The 21,177-nt window shown below is 43.6% G+C and overlaps 1 protein-coding gene across 1 annotated transcript in view; it reads right to left on the bottom strand.

The window, feature by feature from the left end:
• The window catches only part of C6 (complement C6), a 51,429-nt gene that overhangs the window by 9,877 nt on the left and 20,375 nt on the right, over positions 1-21,177 (bottom strand). The window contains exons 7-13 of the mRNA XM_060184487.1: positions 16,431-16,631; positions 10,823-11,063; positions 8,719-8,841; positions 5,404-5,570; positions 3,475-3,700; positions 1,892-2,063; positions 1,144-1,255 (exon numbers count right to left, since the gene is read on the bottom strand). Coding sequence (XP_060040470.1) covers positions 1,144-1,255; positions 1,892-2,063; positions 3,475-3,700; positions 5,404-5,570; positions 8,719-8,841; positions 10,823-11,063; positions 16,431-16,631 — 1,242 coding nt within the window. The remainder of the gene's footprint in view (positions 1-1,143; positions 1,256-1,891; positions 2,064-3,474; positions 3,701-5,403; positions 5,571-8,718; positions 8,842-10,822; positions 11,064-16,430; positions 16,632-21,177) is intronic.

Genomic DNA, 21,177 nt, shown 5'->3' with positions numbered 1-21,177 from the left:
TGTACCTAAAATAGACCTTCTAGCTATTTCTAAAATGGAGACCCCAAATCCTCATCTGTAATATTCCAGCTTTTAGGTTCATGATTAATCAACAATTTGTATGTCTTTGTATGTTAACTCTTTTTCAGCTACCAGGTTCCAGATGCTAACATGATGCCAACCTGACTTCCATGGGCAGATGACCCCACCAATGTGTCCTGGAGCCCCACTTCCCCAGAGCCCTTCCCCGCTAGGGAAAGAGAGAGACAGGCTGGGAATATGGATCCACCTGGCAACGCCCATGTTCAGCAGGGAAGCAATTCCAGAAGCCAGACCTTCCACCCTCTGCATCCCACAGTGACCCTGGGTCCATACTCCCAGAGGGATAGAGAATAGGACAGCTGTCAGGGGAGGGGATGGGACACGGAGCTCTGGTGGTGGGAATTGTACCCCTTCTATCCTGTGGTCTTGTCAGTGTTTCCATTTTATAAATAAGTAAATAAAAAAAAGATTAGTTTGTCTCTTTGATAATGCACATCAAATTGGGGATTTATTTACTTAGAATCAAAAATAAGTAATTAGAACTTAGTTGCAGCTTCTGAAAACTCATCCAAACGTAAATCATTCTCAAGTTCCACTTTCTACTTATCATGAAATTAGTCATGCCAAGGAACACAAGCAAGTTGTTCTCCTTTGGTCTTATAACTGCATCTGGCGGTATCTCCAGGTAATTCAAGATGGGAGAGTAGTAGAACATTTCTACAGATCATTACATTTTTTTGTCGTTGCCCTTGATATTGTTATTATTATTGTTATCATTGCTGTTGTTGATGGATAGGACAGAGAAATGGAGACAGGAGGAGAGAAAGACAGACACCTGCAGGCCTGCTTCACCGCCTGTGAAGTGACCCCGCTGCCACATCTGCTGCAGGTGGTGCAGATGAGGAGCCGGGGGCTCAAACCAGGATCCTTGCGCCAGTCCTTGCGCTCCGTGGCACATGCGTTTAACCCGCTGCGCTACCACCCGCCCCCCCCAGATCATCACAATTTTTAAGTCAGTAAAGACTCACTGAAATAGTTAAATAACTCTAAGCAAAAGGAAATGCATATGTTTTAGCTGTAATTCTGAATACCATATCTGAAACGAGGAAGGGAAAATCTTACCCAGATAAATCCATTTTCTGGAGGAAGTGGTGAAGGACACCCTGAGTCTGATTCTATCTCAGGAAGGTCTATTTCACGCATGTCTTCATCATCATTGATACATGGTTGTCCACTATAAGGGAGGGGTTAGTATGTGTGTATATTCATATACATTCATTTATGTGTACGTCTTTACAAGTAGAACCATATAGTTATATGTAGGCACAGGCACACAGTAAATATGTATATATTATATTTTAAAATAGGAAACATTAACGAGAAAGAGGCAGCAGTAGACCTACTGCTTCACTAACATTCTGTGCAAGGACAAACCAGTCTATTTCTTCCTTTTAACTCTTTCTTTTTTTCTTTCATTCTTCCTTTCTTTCTTTCTCTCTCTCTTTCTTTTTCTTTCTTTCTCTCTCTTTCTTTCTTTCTTTCATCCATCCTACCTTCCTTTCTTTCTCCCTTCCTTTCTAATTTATTTTTGTGTAGAAACAGAGAGAAATTGGGGGGGATAGGGAGGAAAAGAGAGACACCCACAGCCCTTTCATAACTTGTGAAGTTTTCCCCCTGCACTTGGGGGTCTGAGGCTTGAACCCCGGTCCTTGTACACTGTAATGTGTGTACTTAGCCAGGTGCACCACTGTCTGCCCCACCCACCTCCCAAGTGTACGTCTTTGCTTGGGAGTAGGGTAATCACTTCATTCATTTGGGTTTTGGTAGTGGGGTGTGGGAATGCCCCCTTCTCCCCCGGCCCCATCGGTACTTGTTCTCCATTATTGAAAACGTGCAGTCTTCCTCTTGCCGCTGCTCTCCCTCACAGGGCTTCCCTCCCTGCTGGGGGGATGGGTTGTTGCAGCTTCGGGTCCTGGCTCTCTTGTAAGTAGCATCACAGGTGCTCCAGGAAGCCCAGCAGCCCCAGTTGCCATCCACCGCATCTGGAAGTCAGGGGAGACCCAGCCACTCACACCGCGCAAGGGAGGGAATTTGGTCTTTGAAGTCAGACCAAGTTGTTTCCCTCAGAAATAGAGCTACTATGAGAGTTAAAATAGGTTCTTGCTGGAAAGGTCTGACACATTATCCAACTGTCTGCTCTTCCCTGTTTCTCATAACAGTTACGAATCATTTTCAGTCACCAGCAGCAACATGTATATGCTGTAAGCGTGAAAACAGATGCAGTGTGTCAGAAACTTCATGTCTCTTTTCCCCAGAACCCTGCCCCACTAGGAAAAGGCAGAAACAGGCTGGGGGTGTGGATCCACCTGCCAACACCCATGTCCAGTGGAGAAGCAATGACAGAAGCCAGACCTCCCACCTTCTGCTCCCCATAAAGAATTCTGGTCCATCCTCCCAGAGGGATAAAGAACAGGGAAGCTTCCAATGGAGGGGATGGGACAGGGAACTCTGGTGGTGGGAACTGTGTAGAATTGTACCCCTGTTATCTTACTATCATGTTAGTCATTACTAAATCACTAATAAAAATGTAAAAATCTTCTTCTGAAAGAAATATATATTAAATTATATTTTTAGGATAGTAGAATATATTATTACTTGATGTCAGCTTATGTAAAGAGGTGATATAAGGTAACCATGAAATTACTTAGTCCTGTATGAATATTGACTATGACTTTATTTATTCCAATGACTAAGTCATCTTCATTTTACATTCTAATACATGAGAGGCTTACAACAACATTCTCCCATGTTCTATAGTGTCTTTTTGTTTTGTGAGACAGGATATATATGTTACACACACACAAACACACACACATCACTCCTCTTGGGTAGATACTCGTGTTAATTCCATGTTATGGATGAGTATATTGTGGTGTAAACAGGTCATAAAGCTTTCTCAAGGTCACACCTTGGCAAGGTAGCAGCTGAACTATGCACCAAGGCAACATGACTTTGGAGTCTTAAGTTCTTTTTTTTTAATGTCTTTATTTTATCGTTTTATAATTTTCCCCTTTGTTTCCCTTGTTGTTTATCATCGTTGTTATAGTTATTATTGTTGTTGTTATTGCTGTCATTGTTGTTGGATAGGACAGAGAGAAATGGAGAGAGGAGGGGAAGACAGACGGGGGAGAGAAAGACAGACACCTGCAGACCTGCTTCACCGCCTGTGAAGCGACTCCCCTGCAGGTGGGGATCCGGGGGCTCGAACCCGGATCCTGATGCCAGTCTGTGAGCTTTCCGCTATGTGCGCTTAACCCGCTGCACCACCGCCCGGCTCCCTGGAGTCTTAAGTTTTTACAGGTTCATTTTCCTTGCGACTTTGAAGAAGGTGTATATTTTACTAATTACCAACCTTGAATCCATCCCCATCCCGCAATAACTGTGGGTACTCACTAGCCTGGTAATCCGGGGACCGTCTCTCGCAGTTGTCACCATAGGTGCCAGTCTGGCACACGCACAGACACTCGGTCCCCGAGAGGGTGGGGCGGCCATTGTTGGGGCAGGGCGCACACTGGCACGGGTCAAACTTGGCCGCATATTCTCGGTACGCTTTCCTCAGGTTGTTCCGCTTGGTCACTGCGCAGGGAATGTTCCTCACTAAGTTGGAGATGGGAGCGAGCTAAGGGAAGATGGTAGAGAAGAGATTCCGTCACAACCTGGTGGCACTATGCTGCCATCACTGCCCGAGTCGCATGAGTCCCATGAGGTGAGAGGCATGGTCTGGAAGACCCAACGTGTCAAAGAAAGAACTTTGGAATAAGTGCATCTGCCTTCAAGTGAGAAGCAAAGCCCTTTGCTGACGAGGAGGGGCATTTTGTTCCTTCCTGCAAGATGAGCTTGTTTTTATTATTCCGAGAGTATGAGAGTCATGCTGTGTTTGGGACTCTCCACGGAGTCCTATTTTGAAAGAAATCTCATGTAAAGCAGTATTTTCTTGACCTTAACCAAGCTATTTATTAAACAGCAAACTTATGCATTTAAGAATAGAGGTAGGAGTCCAAGGGTTAGGTAGCCTGGGAAGTGCTGTGCTCAGACCTCGGGGAGTTTGACTTATGCCAAAAATTCTGAAAAGGATGGAGGGAGGTTTTCAGTAGTCTTTTTTTTTTTTTTTTTTTTCCCATTAATAATATTTACTTTTGGGAGAACCCAGATCAGAAACTATGGAGTGGGAGATCACGGAGAAAGGGACTTGCCAGTAAGATAAATGAAAGAATTACAGAAACACACAATGGAGCAAAGAGGGTTGATTTTATGAACATTTCTAAATCTCAAAGGGATGACTAGGTAGCACAGTATATGACGCACAAGTACCCAACATGGGTGATTTCAATCTTGTTTTTCTACTTTTTTTTTTTTTACCTCCAGGGTTATTGCTGGGCTCAGTGCCTGCACTATGAATTCACTGCTCCTGGAGGCCACTTTTCCCATTTTGTTGCTACTGTTGTTGTTATTGTTGCCATTGCTGTTGTTGTTGTTGGATAGGACAGAGAGAATTCAAGACAGGAAGGGAAGACAGAGACAGACATCTGCAGACTTGCTTCACCACTTGTGAGGTGAACCCCTGCAGGTGGGGAGCAGGGGCTCGAACCAGCTTCCTTACGCTGGTTGTTGCCCTTGGCGCCATGTGCGCTTAACCCACTGCACTACCGTCGGACCCCCCCCACCCTCTTTTTCTACTTTCACTTGTAGAACCTCATGCCACTTCACACTGCCTGTAAACTACTTCACTTTCAGAAGGATTGAACTCCTTTATTTTTGTGTAAGTTAAATGAACAGAATAACTTCTTTGGGAGATTAAAAAATGTAACCTTGTTTTAGGAGAATTGGCTCTGAATGGTATCAGGCTGACATGTGGGCAATGCATTCCATAAATAATAGGAAAGACCTTTTGATGTGACCACAACAAATCTACCACTGGTAATTTTACCCAGGTGTAATAGAAACAAAAGCAGGACTTAAAATCCCCTCTAGAAGCAAAACTTTAGGAATGCTCATTATTACATATATATGAATCAGCTCTATTGTATATGTGGAGACAGGCTGAGTACTGTTCACTGAGCAGTCCTAGTCAGTGAATTCCTCTCCCAGGTATGTGATGCCTGACAATATTCTCAACACTGAAATAGAGAATGCATGTTTCAATAGTAAAAGCAATGGGTGTCTAATTTAACATGAAAAAAAAAAAGTCCTGGTGTGTGTTCACTGAAGACATCCATCCCTTTTATTGTCTGAGAGGAAAATGGACAGAGAATCTTGTGATGTTCAATTTGGGCTGTTAGAGAATTACTTTGGCTATCTACCCATCACACTTTTGGATCTCACCTCATAGTCAATAACAGCAGGGTTTTCCTTCACTGATTCCAGCCACTCAGAAAATACTTTCTCCTCTGGGCCGGCGTTCCCTTTCTCCCACACCAGTGCTGCTGCGTACTCACTCCTCCCGCCTTGGACCAGGGATATGGACTTCTCTGCTCCTTGCACAAATGAACCTGCAAGGCATTTGGGATACTGGCTATTTAATTGTCTCCCATATTCAAAGCTAAAGAAAAGCTTACTTGCACACTAGAAAGAAATCGACGATTTAGCCCCAGTAAAGGATCGAGAGCAAGCAAGAGATCACACTTCACCCCACGAGGGGGTTTCCCAATGGAAAAATATTAACAGAGCTAACAGGTACCTTTTATTAGGTACTCTGTACATATCATTTATAATTCGCATAACAATCCTGAAAAATAAATATTATTGTAAACATAGAAGTAATTTCACCTGGAATACAAAGTCATTAAGAAGTGAGGCTGGCAACCTGACTTCCCCTGGACAGAGGACCTCACCACTGTGCCCTGGAACCTTACCTCCCCAGAGCCCGACCCCACTAGGGAAAGAGAGAAACAGGCTGGGGGTGGATTCATCTGCCAACGTCCATGTCCAGAGAAGAAGCAATTACAGAATCTAGACCTCCCATCTTTTGCACCCCATAAAGAATAGGGAAGTTTCCAATGGAGGGGATGGGACATGGAACTCTGGTGGTGGGAACTGTGTGGAATTGTACCCCTCTTATCCCACAGTCTTGTCAATCATTATTAAATCACTAACAAAAAATTTATATTCCTCCCCCCAAAAGAAAAAAGAAATGAGGCTGGAATGGGAATATAGACTAGCACAAACCTGACTTGTGTTATCTGACCAGCTGACTGACATGCTGGAGACATCCTGTTGCAGAAATGGTTGCTAGAACTCTTGAAGAGTAAGACAAAAGTACAACTAATGATGGGGGAGAATTAAACTGAGAGTTGGCTTGATGTTTCTTTCTAGTCCCTGGCAGTGAACGCTGCACTGCACTGTGCATGCCGATCTGGCCACATTTCCAAACATAGCTGCTACTTACTAGCTTTCATGAAGAAGGAAATCACAGTCCTAAAACTAGGTAAAAGGGAGACATAGTGACATGGACAGTAATATGTAAATATATCATTATTAAAATGCCTTGGATTTTGAGATCCATTTTGTGCTGTTTTAGGTAGCAACAGCTGTTGCATTTTCAACGTTGCCTTATAGTACTAGACTGTGAATATATCACAATGTTTTCCATCTTTTTTCTGACATTTTTTTTGTTGCCATTACTAAGCCTTACTCCTCTTAACTGAGTTTCTCAGAAAGAGACAGAGACTGTACTGCCTCCCACAGAGCCAGGACCAGTGAACACTGCTACCAGCAATGTTTAAGGACTCCCTTTCTACACACCCTCACCAGCATTTGCTACTTCTTTCTTTTTTAAAAAAATTGTTTTTAATCATCTTTATTTATTTATTGTATTGAGACAGCCAGAAATCAAGAGGGAAGGAGGAGGATAGAGACAGATTCCTGCAGCCCTGCTTCACCACTCGTGAAGCTTTCCCCCCTGCAGGTCGGGACCGGGGACTCGAACCTGGGTCCTTGCTCACTGCGACATGTGCGCTCAGCCAGGTGCGCCATAGCCCAGCCCCGTATTTGCTGTTCATTTCTAGTCTGGAAAATTTTGTTTGTCACTGCTATGGCTTTGCTGGGTTTACCCATCTGACTCTATTGTTCCCTATGGACTCTCTTCCTTCCAGACAGAAACTGAGAGACAGAGCAGGAAAGAGAAGTGGGCAGAGAAGAAGAGACAGTGCAGCAGCACTCCCGCAGCCAGGACGTCTCCCCTTGCAGGGCGTTTCTGCATGGCGCATGCAAGCTCTGGCCTGGGCTCTCATGCACAGTGAAGCATGCACTCTCTTGGGGGACTTACCATCTGACTCTTCTGGCCTCTGAAAGATGCTTCTTTCTTGGGGCCTGGAGGTAGTGTGGCCAGTTAAGTGCAGGTGGCATGAAGTGCAAGGAATGGCATAAGGTTCTCGGTTCGAGCTCCCAGTTCCCCACCTGCAGGGGGGTGGTCACTTCACAAGTGAAGCAGGTCTGCAGGTGTCTGTCTTTCTCTCTCCCTCTCTGTCTTCCCCTCCTCTCTCCATTTCTCTCTGTCCTATCCAACAACAAGGGCAAAAGAATGGGAAAAATGACCTCCAGCAGCAGAGGATTTGTGGTGCGGTCATCAAGCCCCAGCAATAACCCTGGTGGCAATCAATCAATCAATCAATAAATCAATCAATCAATATATTTAGTCCTTTCTTACAGTTGTGAAGGGATATTTCTTCTATCTTTTAAAATATATTTATTTATTTATTATTGGATGGAGACAAAAATTGAGAGGGAAGGGGAAATAGAGAGTGGGAGAGACAGAGAGACACCTGCAGCCTTGCTCCACCACTCATGAAGCTTCCCCTTGCAGGTGGGGACCAGGGGCTTGAACCTACATCCTTGTGCACTGAGATGTGTGTGCTTGACCAGGCCCGCCATGCCTGCCCCCCTCAGCTCTACCTCAGTTTGCACCTCCATGATAATAACTGATGACGAGTGTTTGTTTCATGTGCCGGTTCTCTATCTGCATGTCCCCTCTGAGAAGTGTCTGCTCATAGTTTCTTGCTGTTTCTTGGCGGGGTAATTCAGACACCATTTTCAAAGCCTTTCCCCTTGCAGGTGGGGACCAGGGGCTTGAACCTGGGTCCTCGTGCCCTATAACATGTGCGTTCAACTAGGTGCACCACACCCAGCCCCTTTCTTTGCACTTCTTTTAAATTTCTTTTCTTTTCTTTTCTTTTTTTATTTATTTAAGAAAGGAGACATTAACAAAACCATAGAATAAGAGGGGTACAGTTCCACACAATTCCCTAAATTTTTTTATATTTATTTATTTTCCTTTTTGTTGCCCTTGTTTTTTTAAATTATTGTTGTAGTTACTGTTGTTATTGATGTCATTGTTGTTGGATAGGACAGGGAGAAATGGAGAGAGGAGGGGAAGACAGAGAGGGAGAGAGAAAGACAGACACCTGCAGACCTGCTTCACCGCCTGTGAAGCGACTCCCCTGCAGGTGGGGAGCCGGGGGCTCGAACCAGGATCCTTAGTGGGTCCATGTGCTTAGCGCCACCTGCACTTTACCCACTGCACTACTGCCTGGCCCCTTTCTTTGCACTTCTACATAGGGTTCTGAGACAGACAAATGAACGAAACGGAAAGTTAAAACTAGCAGTCACGTGCACTGTGGTGCTGAGAGAGAGCACTGTTACCTTCATGTTTCTCTGACAGCCTGTTAGTGGTGCACCTGTGTTCCACTTTTTTCTTCTTAAAACCCAAAACACGTTTTGTTTTTTCACTCCGAACACAATTCCGGGCTTCTTCCTCTGTTAAGCCTGAAAGATGGAGGGTAACAAATTCTCTGAGAATGTGCCATTGATAGTTGAGAGGTGAGGTGCAAGGTGTTCTAGACGCCGATGGATGCTCAGACACTTTGTACTGGCCCTGTCTCTCACCCGGCATGCTCAAGTGACTCATAGACTTAATTCTTCACAGACCCAGAGGAAGATGGATGTCCGAGTCCCTGCCATCTCTTCCTTTAACACTGGCCCGAAGAGCCACTGAGGCCCCTTTGATGGGGTCACTTTTTTCTTTCCTTTTGCTGTGACACAATGGACTTCTAGGTTTGCCAGCCCTCTTGGTCACCACCACCATGTTGGAGAATGGGGCCCCCTGTCCTGGGAAGTCCAGGCCGTTGTTTCTATGAGGTCCAAGCGGGTTGACCCCCAACTCTCCCTTCAGGTTGAGATGAGGGCAGGTGCCCCTGGCCTTTTGAACTAATGATGGATGTCTTCTCCGGAAAGGGGGCTACCTTTCTGCATATGCCTCTCCTCTCCCCTTAAAACAAAGGCCATGAATTACCGTACATTGTGTCTGGCCTACCTTGAAAGCCACCACATACATCCTTATTTAACTGCCCCTCCTCCTCCCTCTTCCTCTGAAGTGTAATTCACCCCTGCGGAAATAGGCATTGTGAAGCTTGTGATCAAACCTTGTATGGTAATTCGTCATCTGTGATCAAACAGCTTATAGGCCAACACGTGGCTGTGCGTTGTGTTGCTCTGTGCTTGGGTTAATGATGACCTTGACCTTCTACCTGGGCAATGTGTATATGTACTTGTTTTCTCTCTCAATAAACGGATCGCCCTCTGAGGCTTTTCCCGGGGCTGACTGAGTGTTTATCTCCCTGCGCACGTCACCCTCTACACGCTGAGCTGCTCCGGGACCCATGGAGGGCTGCTCTTGACCTCAGTCTCCCAACGGCCAGGGAGACGGCCGGACCCAGGAGTGAGCCTGCCCTGTGCAGCCTTGGCAATCAAGAGATGAACACTTGCTGTGTTTGGCTCTATAACTGGCCAGACCTTCTTTCTGAGTCACAGTGATTCTGTGAGACTCAAGTTCATATTACGGTCACCTCCCCACACATACCGCCAGCACCTGAAATGAAGATCATTCCTCAAGTCATTGATGACTCTTTAATTTTATATCCTTGGCTTTTAGTTCAAACCATTTTAAAAAGACAGCTAGTGATTTTGGCATAAAATGTTAGTCTTTAAAATCATTATCTTCTATAAAATTGAATATGTGAAATATATTTTAGGATTCAGTGTCAGGACAAATTTTGTTTTTCATGAATTAGCGACAGACTTTTCTCTTTCTTAAGCAATCATTGTCTATATTGTATCTAATGCTCTGATGTGTCCAGAAATTTGCAGACAAATCTGATGTCAAATAATAGAACTTAAGCATATTTATTTTGTCTTCTTTCCTGACCCTCATTTTCCATTTTCCATTTTATTTATTTATTTCCATTTTATTTATTTCCATTTTCCATTTTATTTTTATTACTTGAACGTATCCTTTTTGTTGCTATTATGCCATAGTGGAAATGAAGCAGGGTCTAGATGAAGCTAGCTAGGAAAACAGCTGAAATGGTAGAGACGGATGCATTGCATGCTAGGAAATCATTATTTATTTATTTATTTACTTATTTATTCCCTTTTGTTGCCCTTGTTGTTTTATTGTTGTAGTTATTATTGTTGTCGTCATCGTTGGATAGGACAGAGAGAAGTGGAGAGAGGAGAGGAAGTCAGAGAGGGGGAAAGAAAGACAGACACCTGCAGCCCTGCTTCACTGCCTGTGAAGTGACTCCCTTGCAGGTGGGGAGCCAGGGGCTCGAACCAGGATCCTTACGCCAGTCCCTGCGCTTGGCGCCACCTGCGCTTAACCCCCTGCACTACTACCTGACTCCCGGAAATCATTTTTTAAAGGAGGGCTGCAGAAAAGATTCCTTAAAGTGTGAAGAATGATGCATACCTGAGTTCTTTAGTTCTTCACTGCTGAACTGATAGAGAAGGTCATACACACCCCCCAGAGAGCCTGAGGTGAAGTAGTGAGTCCCGAAGTCGTCAAATATCCGACTGTAGGCAGCAGAGCTGTATTCTAGAGGCAGATGGTTAAGTGCTTTCAGAAAGACATCGGAGACATGTAGATCTTTAGCTTTCGTGGTGAAGTTTAAGACTTTTATTAATTTGTGGATCCTAATGAAACTAGAAGCCTAGATAAAAGAGGAGAAAAAAATAGTTGAAGGTGACGCAGAAAGAGTTCTAAATACCATTAAATTATCGCTCACTTCACTCCCCCCATGGCACTGCAATTTTAACTAATTCTAGCAAGTTTCTCCATGGAAAATTATAGCTTTGCCAGTGCTTTTTTTTTCTTGAGATGTTCAAAGTGCTAACCTGATAACATCATTTCCGTCAAGTAAACTTGTGTCTAAGTCACATGTTGTCCACCCTAGAGAAGGTAATTATCAGGGCCAGGCGGTGCTGCACCTGGTTGAGTGCACACAGTGCCGTGAGCAAGGACTTGGCTTCAAGCCCCTGGCACCCACAAGTGGTGAAGTAGGGCTGTGGGTGTCTCTCTATCTCTCTCCCTTTCTAGCTCCCCTTTCCCTCTCAATTCCTCCATGTCTCCATCCAATAATAAAATTAATATTTTTAAATAAAAAAGAGAAGGTAATTATTAGAAAAGTCTTTTTTTTTTCTTGACTGTAGCCATGAGAAACTGCTTTCTTAGTAGGCCTCACCAACGCAAATTATTGAGAAAGGATTATGTAAATTATCAACAGAAAGTTACTCTGCTGATCACCTAAATTCACCAGATTTCAGTTGTCTGTGGAATGTCCCCTGGGACACAGGTGAGGGTCACATGCCAGATGACATTTCATACTGGACTGGTGCAGTAGGGAGAGAGTTGGACTTATTTGCACGAGGTCCTGAATTTGGCCACTGGCATTGTATATGCCGGGGTGATGCTCTGGCTTTCCCTTCCTCTTTCTCGTTATTAAAGAAATACACCTTTAATAAATAAACATTTAAAAAAAACATATATCAAGGAACCCTTGATTTCCCACACAAATCTGATGGGCCTACACCTCTAATGGGTCCATCACTGGCCACTTCCATCAGGGATGTCATCAGAAGCCCACTTGCAGGCTTTCCCAGGACCTTGCCCTCACCATACAGAAGCAATGGTAGGGACGGCCTCCCCTCTTCAAAGGGAGATTGGGCCAACCAACCTACTGTACCACTTGAGGAAGACGGGTCTTGAAAAGAGCGCAGCCTGCTATGTACCCAGCTGTGGCCATGAATATAACCTCAGACCAACAGGGACTCAGAGGTCACACCGGCTCCTGTGCTAAATATGACTATGTATGGGTCCTGGGTCAGGAGGATGGGTAAACAGTTAATTGTATTCAGAGATTCTTTTTTTCAAGATTGGGAGCTCTTCTCTGCCCTGACCCAACTTTCTAGCCCTTTACTTGGCACCATCTTTTCAGATAATTTTTTTTTCCAGCTCCTTGATAGCCATCAAACTCAAGTAAAAACTATAATTAGTCATGGACCCCTAGGAACATACCTAAAATGTACTTCCTAGCATTTTTCCACCCTCAGATCCCTATTCTCACCTCTCTGTTCCTACTTTTCGATTTTCTGTTCCTTAGTTACTTTGTCATGCTTTTTATTTTGCCACCTTTCAGCACCAACTTGCAGATGCTATCATGACGCCATTCTGACTTCCCTGGGCAGACAACCTCACCCATGTGTCCTGGAGCCCCACCTCCCCCGAGCCCTGCCCCACTAGGGAAAGAGAGAGACAGGTGGGGGGTACAGATCGACCTGCCAATACCCATGTCCAGTGGAGAAGCAATTACAGAAGCCAGAACTTCTACCTTCTGCACTCCCAAAATAATTTGATCCATACTCCCAGTGGGGGAGAAATTGTAGGGGGAAGATGACCAAGGGGCTCTAAACTCCAACTCCATCGGCACCCAGAGAGAGAGGAAAAGGGAGAGACATTTGGATGTAGTAATAGTTGTGGGTGTGACTTGGAAAGGGAGAGAAGATGGGGCCATAGGAAAAAAAATGGATAAATATATACACAGACAGACAGTTGTAGAAATAATAGTTAATCTATATTTACAACCTTAAGAGAATTGCTGTAGCTTCCAATGGAGGAACTGGGGATTTAGAACTTTAGTGGTGGGAATGGTGTGGAGTTGTACCCCTGTTATCTTGTAATTTTGTAAATCAATATTAAATCACTAATAAAAATAAAGACATGTTAAAAGTGACTAAAGGATAGCTATTTTAAATCATTGAGCTGGGGGATGTTATATAAAGTGGCATGATAGTAATTTTGACATAAAATTGTACCTAATTTAAAGCAGAAGCTGGACTGGAATTGGTGTATTGCACCAAATTGGGGTGGGATGGGGGATAGTGTTCAGGTCCTGGAACATGATGGCGGAGGAGGACCAAGGTTAGAGTGTGATATGGAAAAAACTGAGAAATATTACACATGGACCCACGACTGTATCTTACTGTATTTTACAAATCAAGATTACATCATCTTAAATTGAACAATATGAGAGTTGGATGAGAACACGGATCTCAAGAAAGGACAGGTGAGTTGAGAGCAAGCAGCGCTGAGGAAGTGAGGTCTGAGTCTGTACCCCACACATGCGCAGACAGATCGATAGTTAAACGTCCAGAGATACTGATCACCGCTGAGACCGCGGATTTACATGGGGGATACTTAAACTGATGAAGGGAGAGCAAGGATAGACTAAAAACAATGCTACATATAATGGTAGAAAACAATCCCTTTTTAAAAATATTTTATTTATTTTATTTTTGAGAGAGATGCAGACAGAGAGAGACATAGAAACACCAGAGCACTGCTCAGCTCTGGCTTATGGTGGTATAGGGGATTGAATTTAGGACTTAGGGGCCTCAGGCATGACAGTCTATTTGCATAGCCGTTATGCTGTCTCCCCCACCCTTGTGGTCTATATACACAATGGAATACTACTCAGCTGTAAAAAATGGTGACTTCACCGTTTTCAGCCGATCTTGGATGGACCTTGAAAAAAATCATGTTGAGTGAAATAAGTCAGAAACAGAAGGATGACTATGGGATGATCTCACTCTCAGGCAGAAGTTGAAAAACAAGATCAGAAAAGAAAACACAAGTAGAACCTGAAATGGAATTGGAGTATCACACCAAAGTAAAAGACTCTGGGGTGGGTGGGTGGGTGGGGAGAATACAGGTCCATGAAGGATGATAAATGACATAGTGGGGGTTGTATTGTTAAATGGGAAACTGGGGAATGTTATGCATGTACAAACTATTGTACTTACTGTTGAATGTAAAACATTAATTCTCCAATTAAAAAAAAATCCCTAAGAGTGTCTTGGAACACAAAGATTCTGAGATATGTAAGAAAAGTGGTTTTGGAGAGCCGTGATGACAGTGGTGGGGGTGAGAAGAATCGACTGTGATCTCAAGGAGATGGCGATGGCGGGCTTCCCGGGATGAGCAAGGAATCTCATCTCGTGGGATCAAAGAGACAAAAGGTTAACCACATTTTCTCAACCGGAGGGAAGTGACCATGAGAAGAATTTCAAAGTGTAGTGGAATCTACCAGATAGTTTTGTTCATAAGTGGAATGCAGAGAGTTGAATCACATGATCTTAAAAACAAAAAAAAAGTTGGAAGTCAGGCGGTGGCACAGCGGGTTAAGCGCACCTGGTGTGAAGTGCAAGGACCGGCGTCAGGATCCCGGTTCAAGCCCCGGCTCCCCCACCTGCAGGGGAGTCGCTTGGCAGGCGGTGAAGCAGGTCTGCAGGTGTCTGTCTTTCTCTACCCCTGTCTTCCCCTCCTCTCTCTTGATTTCTCTTTGTCCTACCCAACAACAATGGCATCAATAACAATAAAACAACAAGGGCAACAAATGGGAATAAATATTTAAAAAAATTAAACAACAACAAAAAGTAGTCAACCAGTCTCCAAGACCGTGGCAAACCTCTGGTGGTTGTCTCTAGGGGTGGGGTGGGTGGGTGGGCCACAGAACTTTGGTTGTGGGAGTGGTAAGTGTGGAACTTCACCCCTGCTATCTAGGCATCTTATAAATCTCTAACAGAAAAGGGAGTTGAACTGCCCAAGTGATCAAAAGCAGGTCTAAACACAGCAGAGGAAGTAAAAGTAAGGAAACAGGAAACAACAATGAAAAGAGTGGAAAAAGCAAATGATGGGAAAGCTTCAGTCAAACATTTCAGTAAGTAAGTTAAAGCAGTTGATTGAATTCCCCTGAGACTGCCTGGCTTACTTAGCAAAAGCAAACTGGTGGCCTAGATCTTTCAACAAAGAGAAACCAAACTGTGGTTTCTAAGATATATACTTAAAGAATGAACACAACTCAAGCACAGACAAAAGGAAGTTGTAAGTTTAGATATGTATAGATTTATGCACTCTATTATAAGAGAAAATGAAAAGGAGAGTAAGACTGGAGTACAATTCAATTCTGACCTATGGCAGGGCTGGGAATGGAACCTACAGCCTCTAAATTCCCAAGGTTAGTAGGGTGCTCTAACACGCTGAGCTATCTTTCCAGTCACATGCTCTAATTTTTGCTTTTATTATTTTAATTTCATACTTGATAGCACAGCGAGAAACTGAAAGAAGAGGGGGAGATAGAGACTGAAATAGAGAGACAGAGAGACGCCTGCAGCCCTGCTTCACCGTTTGTGAAGCTTTCCCCCAGCAGATGGGCACCAGGGGCTCAAACCTGGGTCCTAGTGCACTGTAACATGTGCGCTCAGCCAGATGTGCCACGCCAGGTCCCCCCTTTCCAGGCATCTGTATACACACAGTTCTTGCCCTTAGGGCTTCCTGGAGTTTATGTGCCTGCAGGATTTCACTGCTCCTGATGGCTTACATATTTTTCAGCTAGAGATCGGAAGGCAGTGAGAGGAAGAGAGACACCACAGAACCTTTCCAGCTCTCATGAGCCACAGCTCTGGCTGATGCTTTAATGTTGTTTGGAGGCTGTGTTCTCTCCAGTTAACAAGGATAAACAGACCTATACTTCCCTTTCTTCACCAGAAGTGATACCAGTGGTGACCTCCCCAAGATGGCTCACTCACCTATTCATGGCATCCCATCGTCATTCTATCCTTGGTAAAATGTGACTCTGCTAGGTGAGCTAACTCCTGCCACCACCACACTCCCTAGGTGTGTGTCTATATATATATAAATAATAAATAATAATAGTAACTATTATTATTATTATTACCAGAGCACTGATCATCTCTGGTTTATGGTAGTGCAGGGGTTTGAACATGAGACTTTAGAGCCTCAGGCACAAGAGTCTGTTTGCATAACCACTATGTTGTTTCTCCTTGTCTTCCTCCAGGTAGACAATAACTTTTTAGATACGGAGCACAACAAAACAAAACTTTACCTATATTTGAGATCATACTCATTTTCTGTAAAAATTGTTCCCTTCTCATGAGCTGTTTTCTGAAACTGTGAGTAAGTTTCCGGAAAGAGTCAAATGATCAGGAATCACCCTCATTACCTTCTGGTGTGACGCTTGGATGGCTTGCTTGAAGCCAGACTCATGGGTGTTTCTTCGGCTTTCCTTTGAGGAGTAAAAAATCGGTACCCAAAAAGAATCCTTATTTGAGCTGGAAGCAAATTTCTGCTGCTGAGCATTCTTCTCAAGAGGAATTAAATCCTTGTAGAAATCTGCTTTCAAATCATCTTCTTTGGTTTCTACCTGGAGGAAAAGGATGCAACCTGACTGTTGATTGCAATGGTCATTCACGGATTCGTGTGAAAGACAGGTATTTACTGAGGACATACATTGTTAGAGAACCAGGAATGATGTGAGACCCTCTCTGAGGGCACCAGTCATTCACTTAGGGATAGATGCTTAATTCATTGTGCTATATGGTCTACAAAACGGATCACAATTAACTATAAAACCTAGAGGTATAATGCAAGGAAAGTCATCCTCAAGGAAAAGGACTCCCAAACCAATACTCAATAGGATGGCAATCAGCCTTCATAGATAAATAGTGCAATTGACTGACACCATCTTCCCAGACAATATTTTTAGTCTGCCTGCATGTTAGCTATTGGGCTCAGGCAGCAGGCCTGGGCCCCTTGGAACATATCTAAAATAGACTTCCTAGCTTCTTTCCACACACAGACTCCTAATTTCATCTGCTTTATCCCTACCTTTGGGTTCCTGTTTATTAAACAATTTGTCCTGTTTTATATCTTACAACCTTTCATCCATGAAGTTGCAGAGGTTACTATGATGCCATCCTGACTTCCCTGGGCAGACAACCACACCCACGTGTCCTGGAACCTCACTTCCCCAGAGCCCTGCCCCACCAGAGAAAGACAAAAACAGGCTGGGGGTGTGGATCCACCTGCCAACGCCCATGTCCAGTGGGGAAGCAGTTACAGAAGCCAGAACTCCCACCTTCTGCTCCCCATAAAGATCTTATACTAGACTCCCAGAGGAATAAAAAATAGGGAAGCTTCCAATGGAGGGGATGGGACAAGGAACTCTGGTGGTGGGAACTGTGTGGAATTGTACCACTATTATCTTACCATATAGTTAATTACTATTAAATCACTAATAAAAAGATTTTAAAATAGTGTAATTGATACAGTTTGCAATCTAATGGAAGGTTTTTTGTCCCCACAAAATTTAGGGACCTAGAGGAGGTTGAATTGTTCTGTGGAAAACTGAGAAATGTTACACATATACAAACTACTGTATTTTACTGTTGACTGTAAACCATTAATACCTCCAATAAAGAAAAAAGTGTAGAAAAAAGTGTAGGGCTCCAAAGGGAAAGGCCACTTCCACTGACTAACAGTCATCTCTGTAAATCTGTCTAGCTCTTCCGTTAGACTGCGTATTTTTATTTGCCGTGTCTCTTCTGTGTGATTAAAGATTCACACTGAAATATTGTGTGTTATATCTCAGCCATGGTGCAGAATCATTTTTTTCTGGTTTATTTTCTTCATATATTGGGGATTGTTGCTATCTATTTTTTATATGGTATCTCGACTGAGTGGTAGGCATTCAACCTTTGTATTATTTATATTTGAATGAAATGGGTTTTTCTTTTCTGGTACCAACAGTTCTGAGAATGACCTGAGAGGGTGGGAAATAACCATGTGAAATTTACCATGTGAAAAGGATGGGATTTGAGTCCTGGCATTCAAAGAGAACAGAATGGAAGACGCCAGGGGAGCTCCATGGTGGTGAAGCAGTGCTGTGATGTTTCTAATGCCCTCCCCTCCCCTCTTTCTTCCCTCCTGACATTAAACAAAAAAAAGAAGCCGAAAATGTTAGGCCCATAAGACAGGTTAGAGGGATTATGTGTGTAAGAGACTTTGAGTTCGTCCCATGACATTTCCTCCCTCCCTCCCTCCCTCCCTCCCTCCCTCCCTCCCTCCCTCCTTTCCTTCCTTCTTTGCCCCTAACATTTCTCTTCTTTTTTAAACAAATATTTATATTTATTTTCTTTTACATTAATTAATTAATTAGATAGAGACAGAGAGAAACTGAGAAGGAAAGGGAGGTAGAGAGGGAGAGAGACAGAGAAACACCTGCAGCCCTGTTTCATCACTCATGTGAAGTTTTCCTCCTGCAGGTGGGAATCAGGCTTGAACCTGCATCCTTGGTCACTGTAATGTGTGCGCTCAGCCAGGTGCACTGCAGCCTGACTCCTCCTCTTCTCCCTCCTCCTCCTCCTCCTCTCCTTCTCGCTCCCTCTCTCTTCCCGCCATAGCACTATGGCACTGCTCCCTTCTGACTTACGGTCGGGTCTTAGATCGAATCTGGAACCTCAGGCATGAAAGCCTTTTGCATAACGATTATGCTGCCTCCAACCCCCTAACTCCACAAAAACAAGCAGGAGGGGGGTAGAGGCGAAGCCGGAGTTTCACCCTTTCATTTTCTTTGTGGTCAAGGACTCATTGCTACAGCTTATGTCTGTTACCAGAAAGGCCTGCATCTCTCTGAAGGGGGACTACTGGGCAGTTTCACGCCTCGCATGCACAATATAAAGAACGGAAACGTGAATTCTAAACGAATGTAGCCAAATTGTCTCTAAGTGAGCACTATGGTGGCTATCCTGGGGGCCCGAGGGGGGCGGCAGAACCTTGGTGGTGGGTGTGCTGTGAATCTAAACCCCTGTGATCTTACAGTCGTGAAGGCCATTATTAAATCACTAATCAAAGAAAGTCTTAGAAGCGGAAAAAGGCAGATCCACTGTGGTTCTGTCTCCAGCCCCTTGGCTCTGTCAGGATGTTGAGTGTCAGTGTCCTGTAGGCATGTCCATGAGATCAGGACAGACCAACCATCGATCCTGCCCGTAAAGTGAGGACCATTTTGCATGGACTCTATCGGGGCAAACGGAAAGGAAAAAAAAAAAAAAGGAGCATCAGTAGAACTTCACTTGAGCTGTGAGTGGAAGAGGGTGTTACCTAAGCACGTGCCAAATGCCTGCTATAGTTAGAAAAAGCAAAAAAAAAGAGCAACGGACAGATTTATTTTTTAAGTCCCAAAGTAAGTTGAGTGAAGACTACGTGTGACATTAAAGATACTTGCTGGGTTTGCTTGGGAAAATCGTTTCTTGTTCAAAATGTTCAGTATTAAAATGGCTTGCAAGGAAAAGCAAACGACCCCAGCTGGCCAAGAGTCTTGCACAACAGTGGAATACAGTCAGCAGCTCAGCTTACTCCCGATACTGAGTGGGTGCCAGTGAGCGTGTAAAGGGCCCACAAATGAAGATCTTCAGCCACTAAAAGCAACAGTCATCTCGTTGAGACAGCTGTCCACATTTCTTTTCATCTGGAAGGGCAGACTGTTACTGGACCTCATAGAGGATTCCATTTAAAAAACTGCTAGTGATTTCATAGTTGCTTCCAAGATTATAAAATTACAGGGCTACATACTTCCACATTACACTCACCACCAAAGTTTTGCGCTGTCCTTCTACCCCACAACCCCCATAATCTTCATGCAGGCTTAGTTTGTAACTTGGCTACTTTTCCCCTCCAAACTTCAAATATAGAGTTTTTTTTTTTTTGGGGGGTGCAGGTGGTGGTGCATCTGGTTAAGTGCATACTATAGTACACAGAGACCTGGGTTCAAGTCCCTGGTCCCCACCTAAAGGGGAAAAGCATCCCAAGTGGTGAAGCAGTCATGCAGGTCTCTCTCTCTCTCTCTCTCTCTCTCTCTCTCCTCCTTCCCTCTCAATTTCTCTCTGTCTCTATCCAATAATAAATAAATACATTTAAAATAAGGAGAATTTTCAATAGTCTCTCTTCGACATCTGTGTGAAGTCATCAAGTTTTTTTTATCTCTTGTTTTTTTATCTCTTGACTTACTCCACTAAGAATAATCACCTCCAGTTCCAACCATTTTGTCCTGAGAACACAATCTCATCTTTTGTAAAGTGCAGAGTATTGTTTTACAGAGTATATGTCTCACAGATTTTTTTGACGCATTTGTTTCTTGATGGGCATTTAGCTTGCTTCCGCTAATTGGCTAGTGTGAATAGTGCAGCTGTGAACAGATGTCCCTTCAAATGGACATATTTATGCCCGTTGGATGCATGCCTATGGGTAGTAGTATAGCTGACTCGCACGTTATTATATATTTCCATTTTCATTCATCTGAGGACTCTGCATAGCATTTTCCCAAGGAACCACACTGGTTGCATTCCACCCAACAGTGAACCAACTGGAGTTCCTTTATCTCCACATCCCTGCCAATATTTGTTATTATTATTATTTTTGTTTTGTAGGTGTTTTGTAGATGTAAGACATTCTCAGAGGTATGAGGTAGACTGTCAGTGTTGTTTAATGTGCATTTTCTCTAATGACAAATTAGATTTAGCATTTGTTCATGTCTGTGGGCCGTGTCTATTGTTTTTTAAATAAGAAACTGTCTACTCATAGATTCTGGCCACTTTTTATTGGATTGTTTGCCTTTGCTGACCTGTATAATTTCTTTATATAAGTGCTTGATATCAATCACTTGCTAGATGTGTGACGTCAAGTATCTTCTTCCAACTACAGAGTATACAAGTTTTAATACACAAGGACCCGGGTTCCAGCCCCCAGGCCCCAACTGCAAGGGGGAAGCTTCACAAGTGGTGAAGCAGGCACGAAGGGTCTTTCTTCTGGATTTCTCTCTGTATCCAATAAATAAATAAAATAGTTCATATAAAAAAGAAATTACTAGATTTTTTTCATTTTTTAATTTATTTATTTTGCCTCCAGGGTTATTG

Source organism: Erinaceus europaeus, unplaced genomic scaffold (assembly GCF_950295315.1).
Source record: "Erinaceus europaeus unplaced genomic scaffold, mEriEur2.1 scaffold_478, whole genome shotgun sequence".
Lineage (NCBI taxonomy): Eukaryota > Metazoa > Chordata > Mammalia > Eulipotyphla > Erinaceidae > Erinaceus > Erinaceus europaeus.
Note: the sequence above shows the minus strand (reverse complement) of the source record. Positions and strands in the feature narration are given on the sequence as shown.